The 15,093-nt window shown below is 44.6% G+C and overlaps 1 protein-coding gene across 1 annotated transcript in view; it reads left to right on the plus strand.

The window, feature by feature from the left end:
• The first annotated feature begins 910 nt into the window (after positions 1-910).
• Positions 911-15,093, plus strand: part of LOC117407175 (WD repeat-containing protein 64-like) — a 34,604-nt gene continuing 20,421 nt past the window's right edge. The window contains exons 1-2 of the mRNA XM_059029568.1: positions 911-1,502; positions 3,795-4,065. Of these exons, the coding sequence (XP_058885551.1) occupies positions 1,435-1,502; positions 3,795-4,065 (339 nt within the window). The 5' untranslated portion in view covers positions 911-1,434. The remainder of the gene's footprint in view (positions 1,503-3,794; positions 4,066-15,093) is intronic.

A 15,093-nucleotide genomic window follows, 5' to 3' on the forward strand; every position in this document is an offset into this window, starting at 1 on the left:
TGCATAAGCTTGTATCACATTTCATACTGTATAATTGCAAGTGACAAATTCACCTACCTATAATATTTTTCCGATGATAATAATTGCTAGCAAGCATTGCTTTGCTATAATTTACACAAATTGCCTCTGAATCGCCTACTGTAAAATACTGAGCAAGCTTGTTCACTGAAGCAGTAGCAATCTCGTGATGCCGTATTGAATTTAGATGAAATTGCTGGTAATAGTTTCAGCAATATTACAATTAAGTATTTTTTCTTGAAATATGTACATTTTTAACATTTATGCCCACACAGTCAATTATGTGTAAAAAAGAATGTAATTGTATGTAAAAATAATGTGATATCTTGTAACAATTGTAAGTCGCCCTGGATAAGGGCGTCTGCTAAGAAATAAATAATAATAAATAATAATAATAATAATAATAATAATAATAATAATAATAATAATAATAAACAGTCAGACTTGTTTAATATAACTTCAAAGGGATAGTATAGTGTTAATAAATCAATATCTAGTTTACTATACATTGTAACAATTAAACCATGTAAGAATACTATAAACATACACATTGCAGTGTTTTTATGCTATACTGTACTACTGTACTTCTCATTCAGAACATTTAACTTATGTACAGCAACTTACTTTCATAAGAGATTTCTTATCTCAGGCTTTTGTTTCCCAAAGTGATATAAAGTGGGGTGTGGCGAGGTACTATAAAATAGAAAGCAACAGTTTGCCAAAAATAGGAAATTGCTTTCACTGTGTCTATAAAAACATTTTTTATAACTACGAAGAAAAACATAATTGAGGAATGACTGAAACCATAAAAACGTATTGTTAGCTTTAGTGCTCTTTGGAAATGAAAAGTGTGCTTCTTCAGGAATTAAAAGGCACCTCTCTACCCGTCATAAAAAAGTACTACAGCATGAAGAACAAAGTCCATATTTTAAAAACACTGATAGGTGTTTTTCACATTTTAATTTCCTTATGGTTTTCTTTCCATGAGTGAATCATTTTTTTATGAGTGCCTTTCACATAGATTATAGATGAATACATAGATTATAAACACAGAAGACAGACAGACAGACAAACACAGAGATATAAAGACGGATAGAAGCATATATATAAGCTGTTTATTGCTTTATGCAAACTCTTAAATAAATGATTTGCTGCAGTTGGAAGCTTAAGTCTCCCCTGTCACCTTTAGTTGTAATGCTAGAATTAGACTAGCAGGTAACATGAGCTCACAACAAACAGCAACAGTGTATGCTGAAGGTGTCCGTACGCATAGGCGAGAGAAACAGAGTCTGGAAGAGAACCAAATGCAACAGTGAGAAACTTCTACAGGAATGGGTCTCTGAAAACTGTATGAAGAAGAATTAAAGTACAATGCAGAGTGTTTTATAACACTGTCAAGCAAGCTATCTTTCAGCCATGCCACTGGGAAAGAAACTGCGTCCCAGCTCAGCCTCTGGAAAGTTAGAAACCTACCACATTACCAGGTACAGTGCACTGGCAACATAACTTTTATTTAATTACATTTCAAACAGAAAAAAAGCAATTTGTGACTGCATTTGAAAAGCTAAGTATGTCTGTAAACTAACTTGCACAGCTCAACATGTTAGTCTTGTATTGGTTATGTATTTGCTTACCTTTTTTCTGTTTTGTTTTTTTGCGTGTTTTTTAGAACCTCAGCTCAGTAGTAAAAAAAAGGTTTTTAATTTAATGTTCAGGAAAAGCTGTTGGTTGTTTGTCTAATATGAGGGTTGAGTTAAATCAATGTTGTTTGGAGATTGTTTACTGTTGTCAGGGGACCAGCTGGTCACAGTATTGCATGGAAGGGGCATTGACTGTGGAGCATTTTATGATACTGGAGGGCCAATTGTGTATGCTTAGCACCAGAAATATTTATTTAAGAAACCGATAAAATCACAATAAAAGAGAACTTGGCGTACTTATGAGCTTCCTGCTGCTTTTGCCCTGAGAAAATTAACATTATAAAACTTTGCAGTTAGAAAGCAGTTCGATTCTGAGCCCAAATGCAGCTGTTCTTATATAAAATGTTATGAGGCAGTGTTATTTAGTATGGTAGCTACCAGACCTCTGTTGAGAAAAAAACTAAGTAGGGGGATAACATGGTGGCAGTTGTATTGCCTTAAAGAAACCCTAGCAGAACAATTAGCAGATCACAGTATTACCAGCAATGTCCATACAATGGATTTGTAACAAGTATTGCACAGTGGTGCTGGCATCATACCCCTCTTGTACTGAAATGATATGGTATCACTGTACAGCAATGGATTCCAGCACTGTGCATTGGACTACTGTGATATGGTGTTTTAAAATAAAAATGCTTCCATTCTATCAATGGGTCATATCATTGTGGATTTTAATTGAGCCTATTCAAAATCAAACTTATCCAGTAGAGATAGTATTACCATTGTGACAGTGTTACATCATCTCCATTTTTTGACCATTTGGTTTTATAATAAATATGCAGTTGGTGCTACCATTTAATAGGGAAATAAATATTTTGGATACATTTCAAAATACAGGCACATTACTACATGGTAGCTCCACTGTACTTATACCATTGTCACATTAGAATTTGCCTACAATAAAATATGAATGTGAAAAAAACATGAATGTTGAATACATGTTATATATGTGTAGAGTTCCATTCTCACAATCACTTAATTATGTGGAAAGTGCATGAAGTAAATATTACTAAATGGTAACCACAGTATAACTACTGCACATGTAGCTAATGTACATATTTTGGATGGATAATCATGCACTCACTGATAGAAGCAGGATTCAATCCCAAGACTCCTTGGGTAATCTTGTTTGCAGGTATATAATTGAACTGGAAATTTAAGCTGGCAGGTCTAAGGAGCCTAAAACTCTCACCATATTGCCTTACCAATTACAAGAGAGCATATGCTAACATTACTGCATTAATAAAACAGGACGACTGAAAGGATTACATTTTTAAACAGCTTTGATTGTTTAGACATTCAGGTACTTTTTATATGCTTCTTGTTATTTATTTCTTTATTTATGGTTTTATATAAGATGCTTTTTAAAGGAAAATGGGCCTTTAGTTGAAAGTGTTGTGTTTGAAGGAGGTTGTGAACAAAACACGGTGTTGAGAAAGAAGAAAGCAATCTTTACTAGCATAACAGTGGGGTTCAAAGCTCATCATCTGTTGCCCAGGAACTATGTGATTTCCATACAATAACACTGCAGTTAATATTGTGTACTGTGTAGCAACCTACACTATAAAAAACATCAACAAAAGTCTGACATTTATTTTGATATTCAACAAACAGTATATTCCTCCCATATACAGAATAGCCTTTTATTTACTCTTTTTGTTTTAATTTCTGAGGTGACACTAGAGGAAACTGAATCAAGTAGACACACGTTTTGACTGCTGCCTTCTTAACATTTATGAAGAAGACATAAGCTGTAACATTTTGTCATCTTGTTCCATTCTTTCAGTTTACAGAGCAATGAGGTCTGTGAAACAACAGGTTTATACTTTGTATGTTGGCAAATACCACTGCTATGACTAAAATAGACCCCAATATGTAAAGTTGACCTTGTCTCTTATGATACAGGATATGACTCGTGGTGGACAAGGAGAGCTATAAACTCCAAGTGAGGGCAAATTAAAAAAGAAACAAGATATACACATTTTAAGTTGCATTTTAAAAGAATATTTGGCTGAGAAGGACTTAATTATAATAAATGAATAATGATTGTATTTGTTTGTCACCTGTGTTTTGCAGCATTTTAGAGGCGATAAGGCCAGCAACTGAAAAACCTGGTTCACTCCGGCGCCGTGCAAAGACTTCAGTAGCTGGCTCCAGGTCTGATGCTGTCCATTGGCACTTTCAGTGGGAGGAATCGCAGAAAAGCGAACAGCCTCCAGAATGGCTGGAAAAGGAGTTACTGAAGCAGCAGCACAGACGCCATTCCATTAGCATCGCTCAGAACGTAGCAGACAATGAAAATATCCTCCGATCTGCGGATCCTACAAGAAGTCTCCGAAAATTAAAGGTATGAAAAGTTAAGGGCCATTTAAAAAAAAAAAAACGTCTTTAATTAATTCCTATTTTTTTAAAGGAGAAAAAAAAAAACATTTGTTCATTTTACCAAACTAGAAACAAAGTTTGAGTTTCAGAAGTGGCATTTTTAAAAAGAAAAGTTGAAATGCATTTATTGTGCAGTGCAAACACATTTTAGCTTTTGTTTTCTTTTTAAAAAATGCCCCCTCTGAAATAAGCCCTAATTTTCAAAATTAGAAGGTTCATTTTTAGTACTGGCAAAAATGCTTAGTGACATATTTACAGCTGAATTGAAAGTACAGTGGGTTTCCAAGTAACTTAACAAGCCAATAATGTCAGGATATTACTGCCAGGGTTCAGTTTATGACCAAGCATATTAAAAGTAAAGCAACTATAACACCCATATATAAAACATACAGAAAAATGCAAGACACGTAAGAAACATAAAAGCAAGTTTAACGGCCTTGTGCCAGCTACTGTAAATAATATTGTAAATATAAACTTCCCAGGTCTCATTTTATAGGTAACAGGACTACTGAGAGTATAATAAATACTCTATAACTGTATAGCTCTTTAAAAACGGGTAATTGGTATGGCTTTTTCAGCCACAGAATATGGACTGCTCTGCTGTCCAGTATAACAGTGACTTGCAGAGTTTTTATTTCAATAACACTAATCCTACACTGTGTCTGTGTTAGGAGGATTATACAGGGTGCCACCAATGCATTTTAGTCAGATGACAAGGTCAGTCATGGTCATTGTTGCATTAGTGACATCATCCCCAACACCCACCTGTGGTAACTCCTAGATTTATACGTCCTATACGTCTTGCCATGAAACGCTTTTCAAGCTGCCATTTACTGAAATTATTTATTTCTTAGCTGACGCCCTTATCCAGGGCGACTTACAATTGTTACAAGATATCACATTATTTTTTACACATTATTTTTACATACAATTGCCCATTTATACAGTTTTTTTTTTTTTTTTTTTACTGGAGCAATCTAGGTAAAGTACCTTGCTCAAGGGTACAGCAGCAGTGTCCCCAACCAGGGACTGAACCCACGACCCTCCGGTCAAGAGCCCCATAGCCTAGTTAAAATGACTAAATTAGAAGACATTCATTGAGGTTGATCCACTAGACACTTGAAACTCAGTGACACCAGCAAGAACAAAAAGACAAACAACATACAACACCTACCTATGACGAACGGAGGCTTTATTGAGCAATTCAGCATGGGGTCAGTCCTGGATTTATCTTGCCCATTGTCTGCTGTTACCTGCCACCAGGTTTTAATCCTCTGTGTTTAATGTTTTTGTTTTTTGTTTTTCATGGCAACAGTATATAGTGACCAAGTGACTTTGTAGTAATGCATTCTTTTGTAAGCTTTGTAAGGTTTTAATGGTAACACTCATTCCCTTGTGCATGTCTGTGGAGCAATTTATTGATTAATTTATGTATTTATTTTCATTCCACTTTGAACATGTCTGGGCTGTATTTCATTTAGACAATGAAAGTGTTCTTTACATAGAGGGCTGGACAGTACAGTTAGGTGTTAATTGGTTACTTGGGGAAGATTTATAAATAACAAAGCTGCTTTTTTTTTTGCTCAATATGTTGCTAAGGTGTTACTATTATACATTAGTTGAGTCCTTTAAATTAACAGGCTCTTTTCTTTTATGCTTTGTAAATACCTTCTATTTTACTGCAATTGTTAAAAAGGTGCTTGAGGTATTGTTTTATATTAAGTATTCAATATGCTAACCCAGAAATGTTGAAAGGCTGGGTATCTAAAATATCTGCCCCACTGAACATTGACATAAAAAATATTACCAATAAAAAATTCTCTTTTTTAATACGTAAAAAAAAGAAAAGAAACCCACATTAGGAAGAAAATCTAAATATTTGTTCAAAAGGATGGCATGGGAGTGTAAGTGTAGAGTCGTGGTTAGGGCTCTGGACTCTTGACTGGAGGGTTGTGGGTTCAATCCCAGGTGGGGGGACACTGTTGCTGTATCCTTGAGCAAGGTACTTTACCGAGATTGCTCCAGTAAAAACCCATGAAATGCTGGAAACATGATACAGGTAGCTGAGTAGATGGTCAAGCCTTTAAACATTTCAACCAAGAATCTGCAAGGCCTGAGAGACATTTTACCATATACTGTAACCAATAGGCATGACAAACAACTCAGCCATGTTGGATTTGTTAGCCATTAACTACTGGCCGAGGCGTACGTCACGTGACTCAGTATTTGGGGCTAATGTGCCACTCTGCCTACAGCTGCCATTGCAAGTAAATTCATAACTACCGACAAGAAATTGGATTTCCATTCAAATATTTTTTAAAAAATTAGTTTCTCACGGAGGTGCTAAGACTGACATGATGTCATACCCTTACATCTATTTATAGTCACAAGGCACACTCTGATGTGGGAACAGAAGTTCATTAAGCAGGTTGGAGCACTGACTCCATTGGAAGTTTGTGGCACTCAAATTGGGCATTCCAAATTGAGTGCAAAAAAGGGGGGTCAAGTTATTGAAAAGATATTTATATATAAAAAAAAAAGCTGTACCCCTGCTCCCCACCTTTTCCTCCCTGGTTCTGCCTGTTACTCCAAGCCGGTTAAGGGAAGTCAGTTAACCCAGGAGGTTCCCAAAGGTGGCGGCCCACTCACAGCAAGACTGTTACCAAGCCTATGTACTACACCTTTAACCAATTGTTGTCTTAATGAACTTTAATGCCCTGACTAAAGATACTGCTTTAATTTATTTATTTTTTTGTTTCATTCTCTTCTGTTATCTCGTCACTAAGAAACTGGATAGCCACTCTGAGCATTGCGATGGCCTGACACAATAAAGCCATCACTCCATCACATCTCATCACTTTCAGTCATCACAAATCTGAAATGTGTTACCGCTGCAGAAGAACTATTGTTATTTTAAGTTCATTATTAATGAGATGGTTAAAACCAGCAGGACTTTAGGCAGGTGTGTATTCCACTAGGAGTCAAAATGCAATATTCTTATTCAAAAAGTATAAAGGATATGCAGGTACAGTTTTTACATTTAAAGATAATATGGTGCTATCATGCTTGGCTATATAGATTATGATATGAATTGTTCGTAGTTCAGTTTTTTTAATGTTTGGTATAAATTTGTGCAACAGTTAATGGACTGATGAACAAAGTTGCTGTTCTAACAGACTAATCCAGTTGCAAATACCGTTTTTGTTTTGTACAGCTGGGACTAAGTTTGCATACAGTGCTACGGGACCTTTATCAAACCTAGTCCTATATATATTTTTTTATATTTTTTATAATTTTTTTTTTTTGTGACAAAAAACTAGAAAACATTTTTTGGCGGAAGAACATAACACCAAATTAAATAATAATCATGCAAGAGAAAATGCATTTAATTGTAAATGTATGTTTTTTAAATAGAGTACGTCAATGCAGTATTATAATATGCAATCAGCTGTTATGATGTTCTGAATACCAGCTAGCAGTGTTACATCATATGAAGTTAGCAGATTCTTTCAGTTTGATGTTGTTGTGTTTCAGATATTTTTTACATGTTTTAAGTCGATGTCTTATGTTTTGATGTCTGTGAAAGAAATGTTCTTTGCCTTCAATTCCCACTTGTAACCTGAAGAGAAAAGCATTATCTTTTCATAACATGAAGGAAGTTTGTTATTAAAAATGTCATCTGCAGTCTATAAATATTAGTCAAATTAATTTTCATGCCAAAGCATGACTAATGTTTATCCCTTGTAATTTATTAATGCATGTTTGAAGGGCTGCCAGGGCTTCTTGTTGCTAGGGAGCCAAAGATATCCAAGTGATGTCATTGGTATCAGCTTAGGTGCATTTTCTTGAAACTTTGAATACATTTAGCAGGGCTCTGTTATTACTGTGTAAAAACAAAGTGAGAATCCCATTAGTCTGGTGCTCGTGATGACATTTATTGTGCTTATTTGTTGCTAATTTTTAACTCATTCATTTATCATGATAATATGTCATCGTCGACTCAAATATCACAAGTGCACTGGTACCACAAAACGATGGGTTGCGGATGCAACCCCGGTTCCCTGAAAGAGAAAATAACCATCAAGGTATGGGATATTGCCGTCAGGCAGTAGCGATTGGCTGAGCTTTTATAGCAAAGCTGCCGATAGGCCTCTGCGCGAGCTGCCACGTAAGCCCGCCCCCTTGGGAGCTTACTATACGCAGCGCGCAGAGACTCACTTCCTCTTTTGCTCTTCAGGCCGTGAAGGCTTCTGAAGCGACCACGCGGCTTGATGGTTATTTTCTCTTTCAGGGAACCGGGGTTGCATCCGCAACCCATCGTTCCCTTTCAAGTCGAAAATAACCATCAAGGTATGGGAACAGTGTACCCAAGCCGTCGCGAGGGAGGATTCTCGGCAGTAGGACAGACTTACGTCATAACGCAACTGCGTAGGCAGAACATCTAGGCATATGCGGAGCTGCGCCTCAGCGTCTATGCTCGTAATGACACCTGTCTTAAAGGTGGAACAGTCAACACCATGCTATCAACCACTCTATACGTCCGCATCCTGAGGCGTCGTAGAGTGTAAAACAGATGCTCCAAACAGTGGAGCAGAGGAATCCAGTACATTTAACCTGTAAAACCTCATGAAAGTATGCGGCGTAGCCCAACTGGCTGCCGCGCAAATATCAGACACCGGCACCCCTCGAAAGAGGGCCCAGGATGTCGCCATACCCCTGGTAGAATGCGCCTTCAACTGCCCTGGTGGTGGAAGGCCTGCAGATTCATACGCTAATTTAATAGCATCCACTATCCAGTGGGAAAGGCGCTGTTTAGACAGCGGCTGACCCAAAGATCTAGAACCATGGCATATGAACAACTGTTCTGTCTGCCTCACAGTCTTTGTACGGTCCATATAACACCTCAATGCCCTCACGGGGCAGAGCATGTGTAACCGCTCTTCCTCTGGGGAAGAAAAAGGAGGAGGATGGAACGCCATCAACTCGACTGACTGGTTCATGTGGAACGGGGATATAACCTTTGGTAAAAAGGCCGGATTAGGGCGCATGGAGACCTTAGAACCGTCTCCTGCAAAACGAGTACAAGAAGGATGCACTGAAAGTGCATGTAACTCGCTCACGCGTTTTGCTGATACCACAGCCAGCAAAAAAGCTGTCTTAATAGATATGAGCTTCATATCCACGCTGTGGAGAGGCTCAAATGGTGCCTTGGTAAGGGCTTCTAGCACCACATCAAGGCTCCACGACGGTAAACTGGTCGTTCTTGGAGGCCGCAAGCGTCTTGCGCCTTTCAGAAACTGAGATGCCAAAAAATGGCAACCAGGTGATAACCCGTCAATGCGTACATGACAAACCGAAATGGCGGCTAAATACACTTTAAGTGTAGAAGGAGATTTCCCTTCATCCAGCAGTTTCTGCAGAAACTGCAATATTACTGCCATAGGACAGGAGACTGGGTCGTGGCTCTCAGCCAGACACCAACTCTGAAACAGCTGCCACTTATACGCATACTGCGACCTAGTAGAGGGCGCTCTCGCACTCTGGATGGTCGATATAACTGCAGTCGAAAGCCCTAAGGCTGACAGGCGCTCCCGCTCAGGGGCCAAGCCCACAACTGCATGAGTTTGGGGTTCGGATGCCAAAGCTGTCCTTGAGCTTGGGACAACAAGTCCGCTCGCAAAGGGAGTTCCCTCGGGCGACCGTGCAGTAACTGCACTAGACTCGGGAACCATATTCTCCGAGGCCACCGAGGAGCGATCAGAATCACTGTCGCTCGCTCTACCCTGACCTTCTCCAAGAAGGCGGGGAGCATCGGAATCGGTGGAAAGGCATACAGGAGCCCTGGCGGCCATTCGTGAGCCAGTGCATCCACCCCCAGGGGGCTGTCGAGGTCCTTCACCGAGAACCATAGGGGACAGTGCGTGGTCTCTCGCGAAGCGAAGAGATCGACCTGCGCTGTGCCGAACCATTCCCAAATGCGCTCCACCACTTGAGGGTGGAGACGCCATTCGCCCGCAAGAGGACCTCCTCTGGACAGGAGATCCGCTGCGTAATTGACTCTGCCCGGCAGATGAACTGCACGCAGAGAGGCTAAACGCGGTTGAGCCCAGAGCAACAGCCGCGTTACCATCTGGTGAAGACTGGGGGACCGCAATCCGCCCTGGCGATTGATATACGCCACTACTGTGGTGTTGTCTGACCGCACTAACACGTGCTTGTCTAGAAGCACTGGCAAGAAGTGCCGGAGGGCGAGGTCCACCGCTCTGAGCTCCAGAGCGTTGATGTGGGCTGACCTCCAGGGTCCTGACCACACTCCACGGGTCCCTGTCCCGTTCCAGACTGCTCCCCAACCGTGGTTGGAAGCGTCGGTCGTGATGACCTGCCTTCTGAAAATGGGACCCAAGCGTACGCCTTGGCGGAGGTTTGACGGAACTCTCCACCAGCGTAGCGCTTCCCAGCAGGCTTGGGATACCCTTAGCCTGCGGTGTTTGTCTCTCCGCGGATGCAACGCGAAGGCATTGAACCAGGCCTGCAGAGGTCTCTGGTGTAGTAAGCCCAAAGGAAGGGCTTGTGAGGCGGCAGCCATCAACCCCAGCATGCGCTGACACAGCTCCATGCTGACTGTTTGTCTCAACCTGAATAGGGAAAGACACCGCTCTATTGAGGCAACTCTTTGTGTCGACAGGGTCGCTTCCATGGACACTGAGTCCAGATGCAGACCCAAGAATTCGGTCTGTTGGCTCGGCACTAGGCGGCTCTTTTCTGAATTGATCTTCAGACCTAGCCGCCGAAGATGGTCTGTAACCATCACTGTGTGCTGTGCCACCTGCTCCTTCGACTGCGCGCAGACGAGCCAGTCGTCCAGATAATTCAGCAGTCGGACACCTTGAGCCCGCAAGGGAGCTAGAATGGCATCCATACATTTCGAAAAGGTTCGAGGAGCTAGTGACAGGCCGAACGGAAGGACACAAAACTCGTATACCCTGCTCTGGAATGCGAAACGCAGATACTTCCTGTGACCCGGGCAGATGGGAACGTGAAAGTACGCATCTGTCAGGTCCACGGTGGTGAACCAGTCGCCGTGTCGGACTGACTGGATGATGTGCCTGTGCGTAAGCATCCTGAACGATAACACCCGCAGGTATTTGTTCAGTACTCGCAGATCTAAAATAGGACGGAGCCCGCCGTCCTTCTTGGGCACCAGGAAGTATTTGGAATAGAACCCCTGGTCGATCAGAGCAGGGTCTACTTGTTGAATGGCACGCTTGCTGAGCAATGCTTGTATTTCCACATTCAGAGCTGAGGACTGAACCGAGTCCTTCACTGCAGTTACGACCACCCCCCGAAAGGGGGGAGGTTTTAACTGGAACTGAAGGGTGTACCCGGTGGATATAGTTTTGTGCACCCAGATGTCATTGGTGCATTGTTGCCAGAACTGGAGCTGGGAGACAGTGTAGGGGAGGGTTAACAGCTGCCTGGTGTTCTCAGGGCTGTTTGGGCTGGGCTCGTTCGCGAGGGGCCTGGCCAGAGCCCCGAGGGCGTGGCTTGGCACCACCTCTAGGGCGCCACCCTCCGCGCTGCGGTCTTGAAAAAGGAGGTTGACCGCGCGCTGCTGTGCTTGAGGGAGAGGTCTTAGTACCCCCTGGCCGTGGCTGGTGCTGTGGTGGTGCCCTGCGCCACTGATGTTCCTGAGGCCGCTTCGGCTGGAACGACGGTTTTGGCCACATTTTCGCCATCTGCTGTGACGCCTCCCGCGCCTTGGCGGAGCGTTGCAGCATCTCCTCCACCGCTGGACCAAATGTGTGTCCCGGTGTAATTGGGGCATCCAGCAACGGGGCCTTATCAGGTTCCTGCACTCTCGCCTGCGAGAGCCAGAGCTGCCTTCTGGCCACCACCAGAGATGCGATGCTCCTGCCCTGAGCCCGCGCGTTGAGCTGGGCCAGCTTCACCAGCAGTTGACTGACGGTCCCCAACTCGCTTCTGAGGGCCGCCGAAGGGCACTCAGGCAGGTCTTTGATTAATGCCGCTTGGTAGACCGTCAGCAAGCTGGCCACATTAGAGAGCTTGACCGCCTCTGTGGCCGCAGCGTACCCCTTCTTGAGGTGTACCTCAGTGGTCCTGCACTGCTTATTGGGGCATGCAGGATCTTTCGTCAGCCCCGATAATGTTGGCGTCTTCACCAACGCGGCGAACGCAGCGTCCACAGGTGGGAAGGACGCCAACCCAGCCTCACTTGCCCCTTGCATGTTAAAGGCCGAGGCCTTGTGAGAAGTCGCCGGGGCAGAGGCCGGAGCCCCCCAGGTGGACTGTACCTCCTTAATAAAGTCTGGGAATGCCGGAAGCATCCTGGACTGACTGGACTGGGCTGAAGGCGACTCAAACAAGGAGCGCCGAGGCGGCTCCGCCATCGGCCACTCGACGCCCAAGTGGCGGGTTGCTCTGTCCACCACAGACCACGTAGGGTCATTGGTGTCCAGCACGTGGAGCTCGTCCTCAGAGTGCTGGGAGGCTACCTCAGCCTCTGTACTGTCCCCCTCTAGGATGTCAGATGCGTCTCTAGACAGCGCATCGATATCCCACTCCCCTTGAGACTGCACTGGAGGAGCGACGACCGGTGCAGGTTGTGGAGGGGCCACTGGCTGACTAGCAATGGGCCCAGTCGGTTGTCCTGGGACTGGAGGCACCACATTTGCTAAGGACATGAGGATGGACTGCTGCCCCATCATAACCTCCATGAATTGAGACATTTTGGAGGTTAGCTCTGCCACCCCCGACCTGTCTCTGTATCGCCTGTCCCGACGAGGGGAACGAGAGCGTGCTCTCCGTCGAGGCGATCTGGAGTGCGACCTAGACTCCCGACGGGGGCGTACCCTACGAGGGGAGGGGCTGCGCTCCCGAGCGCGTCTGGTGGGGGACCTCTGACCCGCCGTTAGCTGGGAGGACGGGCTCCTGGAGAGCTGCAGCCGCCCTGGCGGCGTCGCCGTAGATGACGGCGGGGCAGAAATGGTGTGGGACGATCCAGTGGAAGGAGAGCGCCCACCCACTGCTTTCTTCGCCCTTTGGCGGAGGGTGCGTGTCTGGAAACCAGCACAAAGATGGCAAAAAGCCCTATCCGCCAACGCGGATGCGGCGTGCTCTGGCCCCAGACACGCCACACAGTCCTCATGGGGATCGCTCGCTGGCAATTTTGCCTGGCAGGTGACGCAACGGTGGAACCCGGACATGGTTGCCGAAGCGTGGACGTGCCCTGATCGTGAAGGCGTCGATGCGCCAAGCGTCGAGCGCCGAAGCGCCGAGCGTCGAGGTGCGTGCACCGAGCGAGCGCCGAAGTGCGTGCACCGAGCGTCAAGGCGTCGAAGCGCCGAGCGTCGAGGTGCGTGCACCGAGCGTCGAGGTGCGTGCACCGAGCGTCGAGCATCGAGCGTCGAGGTGCGTGCACCGAGCGTCGAAGCGCCGAGGTGCGTGCACCGAGCGTCAAGGCGTCGATGTGCCGAGCGTCGAGGTGCGTGCACCGAGCGTCGAGCGTCGAGGTGCGTGCACCGAGCGTCGAGCGTCGAGGTGCGTGCACCGAGCGTCGAGCGCCGAAGCGTCGAGCGTCGAGGTGCGTGCACCGAGCGTCGAGGCGTCGACGCGCCGAGCGCCGAGCGTCGAGGTGCGTGCACCGAGCGTCGAAGCGTCGAGCGTCGAGGTGCGTGCACCGAGCGTCGATGCGCCGAAGTCCCCAAGCGCAGACGCGCTAGCACCAAGCGCCGAAGCGCTGCACCAAGTGGCAAAGTGCCGACACCAAGCGCCTAAGCGCAGCACGCCGGAGCGTGAGTACCGAGCGTAGAACGCTAGCACAGACGCCTAAGCGTCAGCTGACCCGCAGAGCGGAGACGCTATGTGCTGGTACAGTGTCTGATGCTGTGCACTACTTACCTGCTGGTGCTGGGGATTGAGGCTTAGTGGTCGTCTTCCTCTGTGTAGTGAATGGGATTTTTTTTTTTTTTTTTTCGCTGCAGCAGTACTGCTGGTGGTGATTATGTGACTGGGACACAGTATATGTGGGCACAGTACAACTACCACGCGGTTTTTTTTTTTTTTGTTTTTTTTTTACCGCAGGCAGTACGTGGGAGACAGCAGAGCAGGCTCCACACACACGCGGTCTAGCCAAGGCAAGACCGGGGCTGCAGACACGCGCGCGGCCAAGGCCAACGCAACGTGCGTCACAAATATATACAAATACACACAGAAATATATATATTTTAATACAACCCAAAACACAACACAATAATCAAAATTAATTAATAAAGGAAAGACGGGAGACCACGAGAAACGCGATGCAAGCAAAGCGTGAAAGGAAATATATAAATATATAAAAATATACACAATATATAAAATCCTTAAATAATAATAATAACGACTCCGAAGAGTGTAACTGAAATAAACTCGGAGAAGGGGCAAAAACCAGCTTCTCAAGCTTTAAGCTTATTGAGTACAGTCAGCTACAGGCTCTAAAACCTACCGCTACCAATGCTGAAGACAAAAGAGGAAGTGAGTCTCTGCGCGCTGCGTATAGTAAGCTCCCAAGGGGGCGGGCTTACGTGGCAGCTCGCGCAGAGGCCTATCGGCAGCTTTGCTATAAAAGCTCAGCCAATCGCTACTGCCTGACGGCAATATCCCATACCTTGATGGTTATTTTCGACTTGAAAGGGAACTACATTTTCTAGAAGAACTCCTTTGACACACATTTCAATAAGGTATTTTGATAACACTGAAGAATTTGACTGTTACTTCAGTATTACAGCAACATTAATTTTCTAGTGATGCAAAATGATCAGGGTTGGTTATTGTTTGCCCTTTAACCCCATTCAAACCCCTTGCTTACTAAATTGTATTCCTGAACATATAATTAGCCCATTTTAAAATACTGTATAACCATAAGCTGCTAATGAATACTGGGATTTCTGTTCTTCATTTGAGCCCCTAATATGGATTTCTGCAATAGTGACTA

The sequence above is a fragment of the Acipenser ruthenus genome, chromosome 8 (assembly GCF_902713425.1).
Source record: "Acipenser ruthenus chromosome 8, fAciRut3.2 maternal haplotype, whole genome shotgun sequence".
In the NCBI taxonomy this organism is placed as follows: Eukaryota; Metazoa; Chordata; class Actinopteri; order Acipenseriformes; family Acipenseridae; genus Acipenser; species Acipenser ruthenus.